The following is a 19,036-nucleotide window of genomic DNA, read 5'->3' on the forward strand; positions in this document are numbered from 1 at the left end:
TCTCGTCCGCCTTGTTTTGCCCGAACCGCATCGCCAGAGCCTTCTTCCCAAAGGGTAATTCACTTCTGATATTGCACCAATATGAAGCCAATATTGGAGTCGATACGGTATGCAGCCAAGCAATACTGCGCGAGTATTATGCGCGTATGATATTCACGCTGATATTTGGGTAGGGTCTATATCGTCAATACGGTATGCAGACAATGAGAATATTATGTGCGTGTGATACGCGTATGCAGTATACTCGAAGTGATTAACCCCTAGCTTCTTCCCCACATTGTAAGCCTGCCACACTACCGGTTTGTAAATAATTAAAAAAAAAAAATACGGAAAACGAGAAAAAATGACTTTGGTGCAAAAGACCTAACACGAAATCTCAATTTGTTTTGGTTTGGCCTGCAAGGCCAAAAAACAAAAGCACAACAAAAACAAATCCTGAAGTTGTGTTTGGCCGTTTGACATAGGGCCCAAATGGAAAATGAAACACGCCAATGTTTACAAAGGCGATAAAACGCAAAGGGCTTAATCGATCCCGCATGTTGTTAACTTTTTTAAGAGGCCTATGTAATTTTATCATCAATTTTACAGCAATAATGAAATGTTGTCAGAAAATTGAATACGGGGGAACATAACAATACTAGTTTTGCGTTTTTTATATGAATAATATCCATAGTCAGCCAAATAAGTTTAAAATAGGAATTGAAAAACTAACCGCAGACTTCATCCTCGTTTTTCTCAATGTTTTGAAAAATGACAACGGCCGTTTTACAATGTTTTGCTTGACATCATGAAATGCCCAAGCACCTTTGAAATTGGACTGCTACGTTTTGGCGTAGCACACTTCCTGAGCCTCCGATCCGGCAGCCCGCACCAAGGTGATGAGGTGTTAAAAAAGGCAGCTCGTGCGATAGCAGAAAATTTAATGTTACCATAACTAACAAGGACAACGTACGACGTGGAAATGTTTTGAAAAGTAGAATAATTTATAAAATAAAATAAAATCGTATGATTTTCAAACTCCAATGTATCATTCCAAAAGGGTGACTCACTTTTAAAAAATGCGTTTATATCAAGATCGGCTAATCAGAACCATGTTTATTCCTAATTTGGAAGGCTTTTTGGTTGTCCTTTTAACGATGGTTCACATGATGGAGCCGGACTTTATTTTCATCAAACAATCTGAGATCCGGCATCAAACAAGTGCATAGTTATCTTTTAAGTGGTCTTAACTTTTGATAGAGTTATCAGATCTTCAATGTGTTGGGCTCGTTGGAAAGGTCTTTTGATTACCCATCTAACAATGGGTCGCATTATGGACCAGGCCAACAATTTTATCGAAATATTTGAGATCCGGCCTCTAAAATGTGTACAAATTACACTTAAGTGCTCATAACTTTTGATAGGGTTTTCAGATCTTCAATCTTTTGGGCTTGTTGGGAAGGTCTTTTGATTACCTATCCAACGATAGGTCGCATGATAGATCCGGACAACTTTTTCATCAAAATATTTGAGATCCGGCCTCTGAAATGTGTACAAATGACACTTAAGTGCTCATAACTTTTGATAGGGCTATCAGATCTTTAATGTTTTGGGCTCATTAGAAACACCTTTCTAAAAATGTATGATCAGACGGGTTTTCTTACAAAAACCACCCTTTTTACAATCTTTCAAACTTTAGCCAGAATCGTTTTTTTAGCATAACTTTTGAAGTACTTTACTAAACGTTATGATATTAACTAGGGTCTTATGGGACCCCAAGACGAATCGAATGAGACCAAAACGGTCCAAATCGGTTCAGCCAGTCCGGAGATAATCGAGTGCATATTTTTCGGTGCACGGACTCACATCCAGACACACGCACAGACATTTGTTCAGAATTTGATTCTGAGTCGATAGGTATACATGAAAGTGGGTCTACGAGGTCGAATTAAGGAGTTCATTTTTCGAGAGATTTTAATGCCTTTCCTCAGTAAGGTGAGGAAGGCAAAAACAGTTTTGCATCTTTTAAAAATTAGAAGACCTGGTATAACATTCAAGTATAAACAAATCTTGAAAACTGTTTTTCACAGCTTTGTATCTAATAAGTTCAAACCATTTATAGCAGTTTTCTTATGATCACCCTGCTTTCAAAGCATTTATTTTTATCAAGCAAGAATTTGCAAAATATTGAAGTTCCAGCTGAAAAAAAATGTGACTAAATAATAAATTATAATGTGATACCGTCATCAGGGGTGACATTACATTGAGTCATACAAAAATGCAGAAATTTCTATGACCCAATCTCACCCCAGACCCAATGTCATCCCTGATGACGGTACTTCTAAATAATAGTAACCAAACAATTTTAGAAAAGATGATTTAATTAAATTGTGTATATTTCGAATTAATATTATGCAATCATAAAAAAATCCTAGCGTGACGTCACAGTCTCGCAAACCCCCCCTCCCCCCTTTGTCACATCTTGTCACCCCCCCTCCCCCCCTAAGAGCGTGCGAACTTTATGGATGACGCCAAGTACGTCAGGTATTGAAGGACTTAGACTCATCAAAAGGACCAGGACCCGACGGAATAGCACCTGCATTCCTAAAGAACCTTTCAGAAGAACTGATATTTCCACTCCCGAGCATGGGTAAATAACAAGGGAAATGCGTAATAATACCTTTCTCTGGTATCAATACCAAATTTTGGTATTCATGGACCCTTTAAAATTTGTCTTAAGGATTATGCAAGAGCAAAATGTGCTATCATACCAATTTAAGGTATTGTTTTGATATTGCAAAATTGCAGAATTTGTCAATGGGCGAACACCACATTTTGGTATTCTTTTGGTATTACAGTGTTTTGTCAAATTCCTCTGAAACTATGAGAAAATTTTGACCAATTTTGACAAAATAATTAATTTTGCGCTAAAATGATGTCTCAAAGCGGATGCTTTCATTGGAAACCGGAAATTTCAAACTTGATTTTAAACATTTTTGATATATTCCCAAAAGAAATGACTTGAAATTGTGGAAAATTTTCTATGTCAGGATGGCACATTTTGGTATTATTTTGGTATCAAAGTGTTTTATCAAATTCCTCTGAAACTATGGGAAAATGTTGACCAATTTTGACAAAATAATTTATTTTGCGCTAAAATGATGTCTCAAAGCGAATGCTTTCATTGAAAACCGGAAATTTCAAACTTGATTTTATACATTTTTGATATACCCCCTAAAGAAATGACTTGAAATTGTGGAAAAAAATTTAAGTCAGGATGGCACATTTTGGTATTACTTTGGTATTAAAGTGTTTTATCAAATTCCTCTGAAACTATGGGAAAATTTTGACCAATTTTGACAAAATAATTAATTTTGCGCTAAAATGATGTCTCAAAGCGAATGCTTTCATTGAAAACCGAAAATTTCAAACTTGATTTTAAACATTTTTGATATACCCCCTAAAGAAATGACTTGAAATTGTGGAAAAAAATTTAAGTCAGGATGCCACATTTTGGTATTTAAAGGTTTCATCAAATTCCTCTGAAACTATGGGAAATTTTTTTTATAAATTTTGATGAGATAAATAATTTTGCGCTTAAAGCTGATTTTAAATTTTTATTATATACCCCCTAAAGAAATGACTTGCAATTGTGGAAATTTTTTTAAGTCAGGATGCCACATTTTGGTATTTAAAGGTTTCATCAAATTTCTCTGAAACTATGGAAATTTTTTTTATAAATTTTGATGAGATAAATAATTTTGCGCTAAAATGACTTGAAATCCAAAAATGTTAAAGCTGATTTTCAATTTTTTATATACCCACTAAGATTAAAAAAAAAAACGTTGAAATTTCTCTAAGTTGAGATAACCAAATACTTAAAAAACAAGTAAATCGACAGATTATTGAATTTTAATGAATTTCAATCCAGTTTCATTTTAATAACACTTATTTTTCAATCTTGTTATTTTTTAGAATCTTCAAGAACTTCAAGCACAAGCCGTCAATGACAAATGCATTCGATGTGGTGAAGAATATCACTAAGACCAAAATGGAATCATCAGGTGAGTAGATTTGGCTGTTGCATATGGATCATTTCCGTTTTTTCACTAACTGCAACTGTTGCACTAAAAATGGTATGAAAATACCAAATTTTGGTATTTCTTGTGCAAATACTAGCGACCGAAATGTGCTCTTGGTTGCCTAGTAATAGATGGTAAAATACCATGAAATCATACCAAATACCAAATACCAAAATCATGTATGTGAAGGGGCCAGCCACCATCTAAAAGTATCTGTATCTTTAAAGGGTCACTTCCTAGCATGTTGGTATGTTCTACAAAGTTGTTCCCCAGTTCAAACCCTATCATCTACTATAAAAATCAAATCATTTCATCGATTTATAAAAAAAAATCCTAATACAATGTAAAAAAAGATAGTTTCCCATGGAAAATAAATCAAAATCCCATATAAATTTCAAATTAAAACTGGAGCTCCTAGACCTTACCAAATGGGCTCAAATTTTCAGGAGTGCTTCTGGGGACATAAAAGAACGAAATTCCGGTTGATGCAAGACAAAATAACAACTTTTGTCTTTTTCATAGAAACGTGAACCACGCTAATGTGGAAGACCACAGGAATACCAAAATCTGATTTTCCAAGTGCGCGGAAATACCTAAAAATAAAACCATGGCAACACCAAGTTTTGGTATTCAAGCAATGTTCAAAAATCCAGAAGACCTCAAATTGGTATTAAAATGGTTTTATTTTGTGGTATTATTTTACCTTTGGAATAACATGGGTTGGTATTGTTGTGCCCTTCCACATACAAGACCTTGATATGATTTCATGGTATTTTACCATCTATTACTGGGCAACCAAGGGCACATTTTGGTCCCTGTTATTTGCCCAAGTAATACCAAAATTTGGTATTCCCGTGTTATTTGCCCCAGCTCGGGCTGCATCATCTTTTCAACATGTCAATAAATACTGGAAAATTCCCACAAACATGGAAAAAGTCTTTTTTGGTGCCTATTTTCAAGTCAGGCGCAAAATCAGACATACGTAATTATCGCGGAATTTCCCTTTTGTCTTGCATTCCAAAACTTTACGAATCGATCATAAATGAAAAAAATCTTTCAGCAAGTAAAGATGTAAACAGAACGGCTTTTTCAAAGGCCGCTCTACTAGCACCAGGGATGCCACATGATTTTTTAAAATGTCTGTGAAAAAGTCTGTGTATGTCTGTGTCCTTGTCTAAAATTCAAATAAATCAATTTACAGTCATAGAAATCTATCAAAAATTGTGTTTTTAAGCATTTGAAGACTAACGAAATAAGTTTCGATTGATATTTGAACAAAATAACAATTTAATGAAGTTTTTTAAAAATCTGTGTACCTCAAAAAATGTCTGACACGAGCTCAAATGTCTGTGAAACACAGACAAATCTGTGTATCTGGCATCCCTGACTAGCACCAACCTTTTAGAATTTGTCAATTTTACACTGAATGCAATGCATAATCGCAATTTCGTAGAAGCAATTTACACAGACTTTAGTAAGGCATTTGACAGAATCGTCATACCCAGGTAGCCTTTGGCAACATGATAAATCCAGTATTTGTTTGGTTTTGCTGTAGAAACATAAAAATGACATTTTAGCAACAATACGTTGCAATGTTGCAAACCTTTCGAATTGAAAACAAATTTGCAACAATCTATTTCGATTTGTAATCGAAAAATATTGAAAACTTGTTGGTTCCATTGTTACAACATGTGACTTAGCCCGATTTGTGTACTAAGAATAATATTGTAATCAAAAATCCTTGGATACAGTTCAGCCCAATCATTTGCTCTTTCATCAATTCATCCGTGGCTCAGTGGTGGTATGATGATCTGAAGGTACCAGTCCAGAATCCTGACAAGGGCACTTTAGTTTTTTTGTTTAAATAGATTTTTTTTGTTTCGCGCAAATTGAACGGCAACATAATGGCATCATCATGACCACACAACAAACTACTTTACCGACATATTTAGACAAACAAATTGTTTCTGGAACTTCGTCGTAACAAAGTTGAAACAAAAGGTTAAATGTTGCCAACACAAAATTTTCGTGCGCTTTTTAGGGCACCATGAGTGTTCTAACTATTGGTACGTTCGTTTGACGGCTAGTTCCACACTGAGTGCCGCACTCAGAGCTATCAAAGTGATTCTTTGAAGAAACTCGCGCTAGTTCCGCACGAGTTTCACCGCCATCTTGGAAATGAAACTCTAGTACCGCACTCGATATTTTTTTCAGTTTCATGCAAGTTCCACGCACACTGACAAATGACGTTCGATTAAACCAAAACTGGCACCGACAAGTGCGGCACTCAGTGCCGCACCGGATCTTCAAACGAACGTACCATATGTTGTGATAGCACATTTCGGGTGTTACGAAATAGGTGCATTTAAGGATCCGCAACACAAAATGTTACTTGGGTACCATTATTAATCATCAAACTGCAGAAAATTGGAATTCAACCGAATCTTTTGGAATGGCTTAAGTCATATTTAACTAAGCGCGAACAAATTGTTCGCTTCCAAAATGTACTATCGAAATCTATTAACGTCACCTCTTGGGTTCCGCAAGGATCCCATTTAGGACCTCTACTTTTCATCATGTATGTAAACGACATTTCCTTCATTCTTAAAAAAATTGTATATGCAGACGTCATAAAATTTTATATGGAAATAGGAAATGCCAATGACAGTCATGTATTCCAAAACGAAATTAATCTTTTCTGCACATCCCGAGCAGGGGTGCCCTTGGTTGCCCAGTAATAGATGGTATAATACCATGAAATCATACCAAAAAATTGTATGGGGAAGACCAAAGCAATACCAAAACGTGCCATTCCAAGGGCAAATGAATACCAGACAATAACAACTTTCCGGGTAAATAAAAATCTCATTGGACAAAAAACAATGCAAATTCTCTATAGGATTACAGCAGGAATTCAATTTGGCTAATGGGATTGCAATGAGAAATGGGTAGAATTTTGATGCTATATTTAAATCCTTCGAACAGGCAGGAAAACGAAGTCTTGCTTGGAGAGCCAAAAAATATCAGGTAAATAAAACTAGAGGAATACTGGAATCGAACTCATGACAGGTAAGGTGCAGAAACAATTTTAGCTACCCGTTTACCAACTGAGCTATCAACGCTTGTTGAAAACAAGCTGCTGCTGCATCAACATGTTTTAGCTGCAGGCAAAAATATCAGGAAATTCAAAGAAAGAGAAACTAACTAAACCAGAACGCCCAGGCAGCGTGGCAATTTTCGTGGGATTTTCGAGGATGCATGATTCCAACTGAATAGGATTCATCACAAATCCAAAAAAAGGGTTTTAGAACAAAGTTCGAATACCACATGCATACCAACATTTTGGTATTGAAAGAGTTATTTTATCAAATTAACAAAGATTGACATTATTTTTTTGAGTTTATCGATTATGACGAAAAAGGCACACAATGTTAAGTAAAATCCATTCTAAAATTTTAAATTTTTCGCGTTGAACCAATTACTGTCGTAAAGTTAATCGTCGAAATATACACAGAAAAAAATATGTATATTTACACAGCACGTAATTACTGTTTCTTATGTAAACTCACTCAATGTAATGTTGAAATATGCTGTAAAAAGTAAAAAGTCATGGAAATTACTCCGATGTAAATCTAAATCTAATGTAAATCATGAATCTAATGGAAACGTTGAGCATGGAAACTCAAATCTGATGAATTTCTACCCGTGTTCGGCTTCCTGTAAATTCCTGTTTAATGTAAAACATATATCCAATGTATTTCTGCCAAACGTTGAGTTCAAAACTACCCGAACTAAAAATAGTTATATTTGGTTCTTTTTCTATCGCTCTCATACTTCGCTGGCCCACTGCCTGAGCCTCGACCTGAACAAGTTGATGCTTTTGCCGCTCGTTTATAAAATGCGAAGATGGCTCAGTCGGCAGCGGGTAGCAGCAGTAACACCGAACATCCTACCCGTCGTCCGTTCGATTCCAGTCCAGCGTTATTCCACTTGGTCGTCGATGAGAAAGCGTCCCCTACCTGTGAAACATTTTTTTTAAATCAGAATTTCCTTTTGCTGCCCGCTTCAATCATTTTAAAATAGAACATAGGCCACACCCTTTTCCTGCTGCAATCCAAGTCGAGATTCTCATTCCCATTGGCCAATCAGAATTAGTTGATTTGAACTAATGTAAATTCCAAAACTTATGTAAATTCCAAAAATAATGTAAATTTCCAATGAATCTAATGTAAATTCCCAATGAACCTAATGTAAATATACATCATTTTTGGTACATGATAAATAATGTAAATTTACAGGAATATTTTTTTCTGTGTATAAATGTTTTTCTTATCATTTTCAAATGTATCAGCATACTTTTAAGAATGTTAAACATCATTTAAAATAGTTTTTTTTATGAATCCCCTTTATTTTATAGTATTTTTATTTAAAATAACGTTATAATACCAATGTATGTATGGTATTCTCTAATTTATAAAGATCATTAAATGACTTTTTTAGACCAAAATAAAATAGTTGGCTTTAATTTGGAGTAGATTTGCGTTTTAAAGTATGTAAGTAAGCAACAGTATGTCAAAATTCGACATTTTCTTAAAATTTGCTCAATAACGATACAATACCAAAATTTGGTATAATACCACAGATTGGTATTAACTTACACTTTAGACATTTTTTCAAGGGATCGTGAAAACCATAATTTGGTATTGATACCATTGAATGGTATTTTTTTTGCATTTCCCTTGTTATTTACCCATGCTCGGGATGGTTTAGTAAAAGCCTACTCCAATAGAGTTATCTACGTGCGCATGTATTGCGTGTACGTACACGAAAAAGATTAAGGTTAAATTTTGTACCGGCCAGCAAAACAAATGATGTGCAAGTGTGCGTGAGAGTGGGCTTAGATAACTCTATTGAATGTAAAGAAATGTAATTCCATTGCTTTCAGCAGAAAACATGAAACACCAAACATAACAGTATTATTAGAAAACCAACCAGTAGAAAAATGCAAAGTAGTACGTGATCTAGGTGTCATCCTAGACCAGTGGTGTCACGGTTCGCTCACTCGAATCGTGGTTCAAACGATACGTCATGACGCTCAAGTGTGGTTCGCTCATGATTGCGAACCAAGCACGAGCGAACCACGATCCGAACGCCTGCCGTGGTTCGCATGAACCCTTGCTCTCTCATCGCGAATGAGAGTGAGAGGGACCATCAGTGAGCGGTTCGCAAGAAGAGCTAAAAAACAGCACTCAGAGAAAAACATTTCATGATTTTGACAACAGAAGGCTACGGCAGACGGCTTAGCTATGGAGGGCTACAGAGCATGGCTGCAACAACGCATTGGGATGTCCTGGGTCTTCCAATGACTCCCTGGATTTATTATCGGTGGGTCCACCGCCGTAACAAGCAAGAGGTCTGTGGTTTATGACTGCAGATCATACCCGCATAGCTCCAGTGAGTATGGTAGACTTTTTTTATTATGTTATTATGTCCTGGGTCAACAGAGGACTCTCTGGTTCCTTGGGGACCAACCACAAACGTGGACACTTTTTTGGAAATCTTAACGCCCCCCCCCCCCTCCCCCATCGTGGACAATTTCCATTCAAATTAAGTATTTTTTCTATGGAACGTGGTTAATCGCCATAGCCGTAAGGTGTCCACGTAGTTTATGGATGGTCCCTTGATAACATTATCGTTAACAAATTTGAACAATTTTGTGGGAGTGAAGCTTAAAAACAAATAAGTTTTTCTATCAGTGCCTACATTCTCCGTTGGCGAACCGTTCGTTGAACGCTCTCTTGACTCCGTTCAGAGCGGAGCGGCAAGCGAGCAGAGAAATGATGATCGAAAGTTTGGTTCGCGAACCGTTCAAACCCGCCGTTCTGAGCGTTCGATAAGCGCTCACCCGATAGGTTCGTCGATTGAGTGGTTATGATACGCTCATAAGCGAACCGTGACACTACTGTCCTAGACTCACAACTAACTTTTGTAGAACACTTTAACACAATAATAAACAAGGCAAAAAGTACATTACACAGAAAAAATAAATGTGAATTTACTCGACACGGAAAAAATGAATCGAATGTAAACTCAGTTGATGTAAACTTGAGATTCGACGTAAACGGTTGAATCACACGTAAAATCATGTTTTTACGTAAATGTTGCAAATTTACATCTAATTGCATTTAAATTTGAATGTTTAATGACGTGCAAAAATGTTACATCATCAGCGGTCGGCCACCATTGCTAGTACCAACCACTAGTGTCTTCCTTTTTATCTACAAGGACTTCGCCGCCCTGGGCTCCTAAGTGTGTGAAAGTATGGCACGGAGCGACGGCGCCGAATACCCATATTTACACAAAGTATTTTAGAGCGCCCGTCGCGGGATTCGAACCAGCGACCTCTGGATTGTGAGTCCAGTGCGCGGTCCGATTGATCCACACTTCAAAACTACCCGAACTAAAAATAGTAATATTTGGTTCTCTTTCTATCGCTCTCATATTTCGCTGGCCCACTGCCTGAACCTCGACCTGAGCAAGTTGATACTTTAGCCAATCGTTTATAAAATGCGAAGATGGCTCAGTCGGCAGCGGGTAGCAGCAGTAACACCGAACATCCTACCCGTTATCCGTTTGATTTTAGTCCAGCGTTATTCCACTTGGCCGTCGACGAGAAAACGTCCCCTACCTACCAGAAAAAAATATTCCTGTAAATTTACATTATTTATCATGTACCAAAAGGTATCATGATAAATGATGTATATTTACATTAGGTTCATTGGAAATTTACATTAGATTCATTGGAAATTTACATTGGTTTTGAAAATTTACATTACTTTTGGAATTTACATTAGTTCAAGTCAACTAATTCTGATTAGCCAATGGGAATGAGAAGCTCGACTTAGATTGCAGTAGGAAAAGGGTGTGGTCTTTGTTCTATTTTAAAATAATTGAAGCGGGCAGCAAAAGGAAATTCTGATTTTAAAAAGTTGTTTCACAGGCAGTTACTGCTGCTACCCGCTGCCGACTGAGCCATCTTCGCATTTTATAAACGAGCGGCAAAAGCATCAACTTGTTCAGGTAGAGGCTCAGGCAGTGGGCCAGCGAAATATGAGAGCTTTCTATCGCATCAAATATAGCTATTTTTAGTTCGAGTAGTTTTGAAGTCAACGTTTGGCAGAAATACATTGGATATATGATTTACATTAAATAGGAATTTACATGAAACCGAAGACGGGTAGAAATTCATCAGATTTGAGTTTCCATGCTCAACGTTCATTCATGATTTACATTAGATTTAGATTTACATTGGAGTAATTTCCACGACTTTTTACTCTTTACATTATATTTCAACATTACATTGAGTGAGTTTACATAAGAAACAGTAATTACGTGCTGTGTAAATTTACATTTTTTTTTTTTTAGAATAGGTCCTATAATCATATGAAAGACAATAGTTTATATGACCTTTAAAAAAAAAACTTTAGATTTCCTCTCCCATCGTATGAAGCACGCTGCCTGCTCATAAACATACAATCATTACAAGAACGTCGTAAATTAGCCAAGCTCTCTTTCATCAACGAAATTTTTTCTCAACGCATCTTAGACATTTACTACTTTTTAGAATAACTGCATACACAACAAATTATTTGAACAATTCGCCACTAAATCAAATGATGCGCTTTTATAATGAAAATTCACAGTACATACATTTCGACAGGAAACAAAAATGTCAGTAGTCTACATAGCTTGACGAATAAACAATCGAACTCCAATCTTTTTGTAGTTCACGTTTGTTTAACGATAAATTAAATAAATTAACAGGATGTGATAGGAAGAGGTGAATGCTCTATGCATTGATTAAAAATAATATTTGGTTCTGCAAACTCAACTCATAGAATTTACATTGGATTAACGCGCTAGGGCGATTCTGTCTGAATTAGCACTGTTTCTATTGTTTAAATATGGCAAGCATTCTTAGCAGCTGAAGTTATGAGTCATGAATAGGAAAGTAAAACAACATATGTTCAACTATTGAAAACAACACTATCAAATCAAACTATTCAACTCCTAAGTCTAAGAGCTTTCCTACCTTGTATAATTGAACTCCTATTACTGCAAACATAAACTGAAGTAGGCAAGTAACAAGCACTATATTTCCAATAGTCTTAACAGCTACTATAACACATTGAACTACATGCTGAGAAACGAAAGGAAATTGAAATTAAGAATGTTATAACAAATTTGACCAACAATTTAAATGTTCCAAAGCATTCTTATGTGAGTGACATTAAATTCTTATTAGTAAAATTAAAGTTAAAAGGGAAATACTAGAAGATGAGAAACCCCTGCATTTTATTGAATTGATTTTTTTCTAAGAATTAAATTAAAACCACTGTTAAAAAAGAATCTTAACAAAACACTCACCTTTAATCCTTTTGCACGATTGATTGCACGTAATGGTCTCAAAACTCGTAACACACGAAGAATTTTAATAACAGAAATTGCCCCAGAACTGAAAGAAAAAGCATGTATCAAAATGTTTAACAAAAAATGTGTCCCGTATTACCTGAAGAACATGGATATTAATGAAACGCAGACAACTAATAAATCAAGCAAATTAAAAGCTGATCGGCAAAATGCTCCTTCATGGAAAACAAATCCATACGAGATTAACTTAAGAAGCAATTCGATTGTAAACACTGAAGTAAAGAAGTAGTCAAAATAGTTCAATATTTGATTCCGTTCAGAATTGGCATTAAGTGGATCCTCGGCAGCAAGCATGGCAGATGAAAACATGATACATACTAAAATTATGTTCCCGAATGTACTGTGATTACACAACCAATGACAAAAAACTCGGAATCTGAAAAATAAGTCAAATTTTGTTATTTATAATATGCATAAGAAAATGATACAGATTTAAAGTTATTTGCAACCATCCAACCTACATTACCTACATCATCAAAAGTGAAAGCGACCGGGTTAAAAACAATGCTGTATTTGGTAACACGAAAATTTACCAAATACGCAAGACCCTGTTAGTAAGCATAAATGACTAAATGTGTACCGTCAGTGGGGGTGACTATGGGTCAAAAAACGATACACCTCTCGTAATTTCTTAATAACAAAAACAATTTAAATAACATCGAAAATCTTTCAACGTAGATTTGTTCTTAGGTAGTTTACTAACATTTTCCCGAAATATGGTGGATTTTGATGAACCTTGAATGCCAATAGTTTGAAAATTGACCTATTAATCTCACTTCTTAGAAGGGGTGACATTTGTTGAAATAAAATATAATTCCAATGTTTATGTTGGGTAATTATTAAAACAAAAATAACTAATCCCACCTTAACAGTGTAGCATAGTTGTAGTGACGCAGCAGCATATCCATCGCTAGCGGAGATGGTCAGGATGTATTGACTAAGGCGACTAGGGCAAGCAGACATATGGTACGTTCGTTTGTCAGTGCGCGTGGAATTCGCATGAAACTGAAAAAATATCGAGTGCGGCACTAGAGTTTCAGTTCCAAGATGGCGGCGAAACTCGTGTGGGACTAGCGCGAGTTTCTTCAAAGAAACACTTTGACAGCTCTGAGTGCGGCACTCAGTGTGGAACTAGCCATCAAACGAACGTACCAATAGTATAGTTATCTTTAGGGTTAGTGAAATTTCACAATTTCGCGGACAGCGTGAAATCCGCGATATTTGGCTTTTTCCGCGAAATCCCGTGAAATTTTATGTTTGTGTGAAAATGAAACGATTTTTCATAAAATAACTTATCAAACTTAAAAAGGAATAAAAATTATGTTATGAACTAATGTAGAATTAAGCGAGTGAATACCCTGGTTTTATTACTAATATAGGGTTAATGATTTTTGACGGTTTCGTAGACGGCGTGAAGTTCGTGAAATTTATCAATTTTCTCGAATCATTGAATGCAAATATGGGCAAACAAAATAAAAAATATAAATATTGAAATAACAGGCCATAGTTTCAAGATTTGCATGGAAAAAGTGTTTTAAAATGCATTTTACACTAGTTCAGTGGTTTTGCAATCATTAGTTTTCAAAAAATGTAAGATTTGACGAAAACAAAAATTTTAGCAAAAAAAAAACATTTTGCGATAACAAACATTGAAAATTTTCAGAAATTCGAAAGATTTTTAAATCAACCCAAACATTCTTAAAATGATCCCAAACATTCTAAAAATGGAATGAAAAAAGCAGGGGAATGTTAAAAAAAAATTCAGCTGATCCATTGAAATTTTTAAGTTTTTCGAAAAAATATTTTTTTTGTCCCCTGATTTTTCGGGCCAACTTCGAAGGGAGGGGGAGGGGGGTGGCGGAGACAAAAACTTTTAATAAAATTTGTACCAGCCTAACAACTTAATAAATATTTCATCCAAAAAGAAAAGAAATTTTATCAGTTTTCAATTAAATAGCTTGATTATATATGTGTGTCAAGTTGATATGAACCATTTGAAGAAATGTTGAGATTTTTGAGTTTGTAATAAAAATTTTAGTGCTATTTTATTTGAAAGGTATAGTTTTGAAAGAAATTAAAATAATCAAGCTTTGTTTTATTCAAAATAAGATTAAGAGTATTTTTTTATCTTTGGAATCATATTTTAAAAATATAACAATTTTTTTTGGGCCTGTTAAATTTTAACAATATTTGTTTATTTGGGTGGATGATTCCCTTGAAAGTTAAAAAATACTCCTTTTTTTTTCTTTTCTCATTTAGAATAAAAATATCGATTTTGTTAAAAATTATATTATTTTTGCAAAATGTTTATAAATTTAGTTTTTGACAAATGTGCTAAAACCCTTCAAAAATATGTTTAATGGGCTAAATGACGCAGAAAATTCAATTTATTTTACTCATTTTGACTGGACAAATCTAGCATTGATATGAAATTCAATAAAATTTAAAATGATAAAACAGAAGCAAATTAGCGAAAACATTTGAGCTAAGTTAGTCGAATATTAAAAGAGCAGTTCAGTAAATGAGAATACGCGTGCCCTACATTTTGTTTCAAAATATAAATAGAGCCCATCCAATAACCAGGAGGATTTTTTTTTTGAAAATTGGAAGAATTTTTATGTAGCATTCAAATTTAGTAAAGATTTTTTTTACATAATAATACATAATGAAGCATAAAAAGTAGTGTGATTGAAACATAGGATTTTTAGAGTTATTTTAACATTTTTCAAGTTCCGCGAAATTTGCGTGAAATTTGGTGTTTTGAAATTGAGGTCCCCGTGAAATTTGCAATTTTCGAGCGTGAAAAATCACTAAGCCTAGTTATCTTTAAGTGAGTTGTCATATTTTTGACAACACTGAGTTTAATAAAGAGATTAATTCACGGGGTTGGGCACAAGGTTGATCCGTAGCGCATTGGATTTACATCCGTAAATATCGTAAATATTATTCACCTGCACGATATTCGGCACAAAATTTTGTCAGTGTGTGATAATGACAGTTAAGAACTGTCACTTGTTTGTTTCCTTCGTTTACAAACCGCTCCAATATTTTTCAAGCTTGAGGTATTTTTTTCACTTGCGGGACCGATCCTCGCAACAACCTTCCCCGCAATCCACCTGCAATCTGGGCAAGAAGCCTAGTGCGGAACTGCGCTCCGACCCAGAAATTGCCGACAAGATCATCGACTGCCGCGGACTTGGGGTGAGTAATCCTCCGATCTTCGAAATTGCTTAATTTCCAATCGCTCCGCCTTCGCAGATTTCACCAGATGTCGGGGCAGATTTGCGCCGGCTGTGCCGAACGCGTTGACGCGCAGCACGTCTTCCAGACTCGAGCCCTGCGCTGCAACAGTTACGTCTAGAACGGGCTGGAGGACAAGGAAGACGAGGACGTGTGCCGGTTCTGCTTGAAGGCGGATGGCAGGGCGGCGTTGGTCGAGTTGTTTCCGGGCGGCGGCGGGAACGTGGCGGATGAGGTGCAGCAGTGCGGGAAGAATTAGCTGGAGGACGTGATAGATTCGTCGGATTCGTACAGCATTGGCAGCGAGAATGGGGAAGGGGGTGAGGGTTTTTTCAGTCGGACAGTTCGACGGCGGATAACGGGCGTAGGGAAAAGCGGAAGGATACGGCACGGTCGCTGCCGTGGATTGGAAGTGACCACGAGGATCGTAACTTTGACGTGCGGTTGGTCTTGTCGGACAGGAGTTCGCTATGGCATTGTGTTCAGTGCATGCTGCGAGATTGTCTCGTGAAGCTGAAGATTGATGCGAAGGGAATGTTGGCCACATTCGGGGGATCAATCGACAAGCACAACCACATGAACGAGCTGGACAAGCTGATGGAGGGGAAGGGGATGGTTCAGTTTGACGGTAAAGAGCAACCATTTCACTATGGGCCATCTCCATACAAACAGGCGGCCAAATTATTTTTTTGCTTTTAAAATGTTTTTTCATACAAATTTGGATAATTGTATGGTATTGAAATGATATACAGTCATGCCTCGGTTTAGCACCGCATATGGGGGATGCAAAACCGAGGCGTGCATAACCGAATCACAGAGCTTAGGCGTCATCCATAAAGTATGTCACGTTGTAGGGGGGGAGGGGGGGGGGGTCTGAGCAAGTGTGACATTACATGTTATAGGTATAGGAAAAGCGTGACAAAGGGGGGGGGGCACTAACATTAGAAAAAAATGTGGATGTCATGCCATGGCACACTTTTTTCGTAATGTTGGTACCACTGCTGGTTTTTGACATTTCGGGCGTTCACTATTCGAACGCCATTTTCGCTTAAAAAGCTGGATATGGGAGACATTGGCTTTAATAGTACGAAAAATCATGCAAACATCAAAAAATTATAGTGTTTTGGAATCGGGATGATGTCAGTTATCCATTAAAATTATTATTTCATGAAAATTTTCACAATAATACGTATTTTTCCTGTATTTCGAAAATGCATTCTTTTTCTCTAAAGAAACCAAAAATATATTGTTATTGCAATATGGGTATCAAATGATCAGGTTTTTTCATACATTTTGGATGTAATAACAATATTTTTAGAAAATACTCCAAATTTTCACCAAACTACGTCTTTGAGAAAAAATACTCATAATTTCAATTTTTACAATATGGGTATCAAACGATCGGAATTTTTTCATACATTTCGAATGTAATAACAATATTTTTTGAAAATACTCAAAATTTTCACAAAACTACGTATTTTCTAAAAAAATACACAAAATTTCAATTTTTTCAATGTGGGTATCAAACGATCGGGATTTTTTCACACATTTCAAAAGTTATTAAAAAACTGAAAATACTCAAAATTTTCTCAGAACTACGTATTTTTGAAAAACCCATAGAGCAATTCCAGCTCAAATCAGGAATTTTTCTGGTACTTTTGTACCCGATCCTCTCCGATTTCAATGAAACTTTGTAGACATGTTATCCTAGGCCTATATAATCCATTTTTGTGTATATGGAGCCAATAGTACTCGAAAATAACATTTGAGAAGGTTGTATGGTATTTAAATATTTTTGCATTTTGTAATTTAAAAATTACTGTATCTCGAAGCCATTGCGTCGTATCAAAAAGTGGTCAAAGACAAACTTGTAGGAAATTGGACGGGCTTTCTGAAAAAAATACACTGAAACAAAAATACACGCCACATCTATGAGATTTTTTGATTTTTAAGTCTAAAACTTAAATTTAAAGGTGATGTCACGATTTTTTTTCGCTCAAATTTTTTGTGGAAATAGCCTAAAATATTACCAAAAGACTGACGAAAAATGCAGGATGGTATGTCTCTCCTAAAAAAATACAAAAATCATTTACTAAAACTGTTTTTTTGAAAAGTGGTCTAAACGTCAAAATTTTTGAAAACCGGTAGTGAGAATCGATTCTCCAGACAATTTTACATAAAAGTCTCCATATTGACCATTTTCCTATGTCCAATCCTTGGGAAGATACAGCGGTTTTAAAAATGAAAATGTTGAAAAAATGGGTTTTTTTGTGACAATTTCTATATGACAGACTTGGTTTTTCAGTCTCGAAAATATTTTTACCGGAAAGCTCGTCCAATTTCCCATAAGATTGCTTTTGACAGCTTTTTGATTTATATCGTTTTTATATTTACGTTAGCAAATTTACTATCCTGGTTTCTACCACACTGAAAAAAATATTCTATTTTCAGTTATTAGCAATGTAATAAAGCTTATATCTGTAAGCCCATACATCCAATTGAAAAGTGATCAAAGACAATCTTATGGGAAATTGGACGAGCTTTCCGGTAAAAATATTTTCGGGACTGAAAAACCAAGTCTGTCATATAGAAATTGTCAAAAACCACAAAAAAACCCGTTTTTTCAACATTTTTATTTTTAAAACCGCTGTATCTTCCCAAGGATTGGACATAGGAAAATGGTCAATATGGAGACTTTTATGTAAAATTGTCTGGAAAATCGATTCCCACTACCGGTTTTCAAAAATTTTGACGTTTAGACCACTTTTCAAAAAAACAGTTTTAGTAAATGATTTTTGTATTTTTTTAGGAGAGACATACCATCCTGCATTTTTCGTCAGTCTTTTGGTAATATTTTAGGCTATTTCCACAAAAAATTTGAGCGAAAAAAAATCGTGACATCACCTTTAAATTTAAGTTTTAGACTTAAAAATCAAAAAATCTCATAGATGTGGCGTGTATTTTTGTTTCAGTGTATTTTTTTCAGAAAGCCCGTCCAATTTCCTACAAGTTTGTCTTTGACCACTTTTTGATACGACGCAATGGCTTCGAGATACAGTAATTTTTAAATTACAAAATGCAAAAATATTTAAATACCATACAACCTTCTCAAATGTTATTTTCGAGTACTATTGGCTCCATATACACAAAAATGGATTATATAGGCCTAGGATAACATGTCTACAAAGTTTCATTGAAATCGGAGAAAGTCGGGTACAGAAGTACCAGAAAAATTCCTGATTTGA

The 19,036-nt window shown here is 35.6% G+C and overlaps 1 protein-coding gene and 1 pseudogene across 1 annotated transcript in view; one reads left to right on the forward strand and one right to left on the reverse strand.

Moving 5' to 3' along the window:
• LOC128092314 (uncharacterized) overlaps positions 1 to 13,514 on the reverse strand; it is a 14,545-nt gene extending 1,031 nt beyond the window's left edge. Inside the window, exon 1 of the mRNA XM_052705949.1 lies at positions 13,416 to 13,514. Within this exon, the coding sequence (XP_052561909.1) occupies positions 13,416 to 13,514 (99 nt within the window). The remainder of the gene's footprint in view (positions 1 to 13,415) is intronic.
• Positions 12,634 to 18,229, forward strand: LOC128093180 (uncharacterized; annotated as a pseudogene).
• The last annotated feature ends 807 nt before the right edge of the window (positions 18,230 to 19,036 follow it).

This window comes from Culex pipiens, chromosome 1 (assembly GCF_016801865.2).
Source record: "Culex pipiens pallens isolate TS chromosome 1, TS_CPP_V2, whole genome shotgun sequence".
NCBI classification, from domain to species: domain Eukaryota; kingdom Metazoa; phylum Arthropoda; class Insecta; order Diptera; family Culicidae; genus Culex; species Culex pipiens.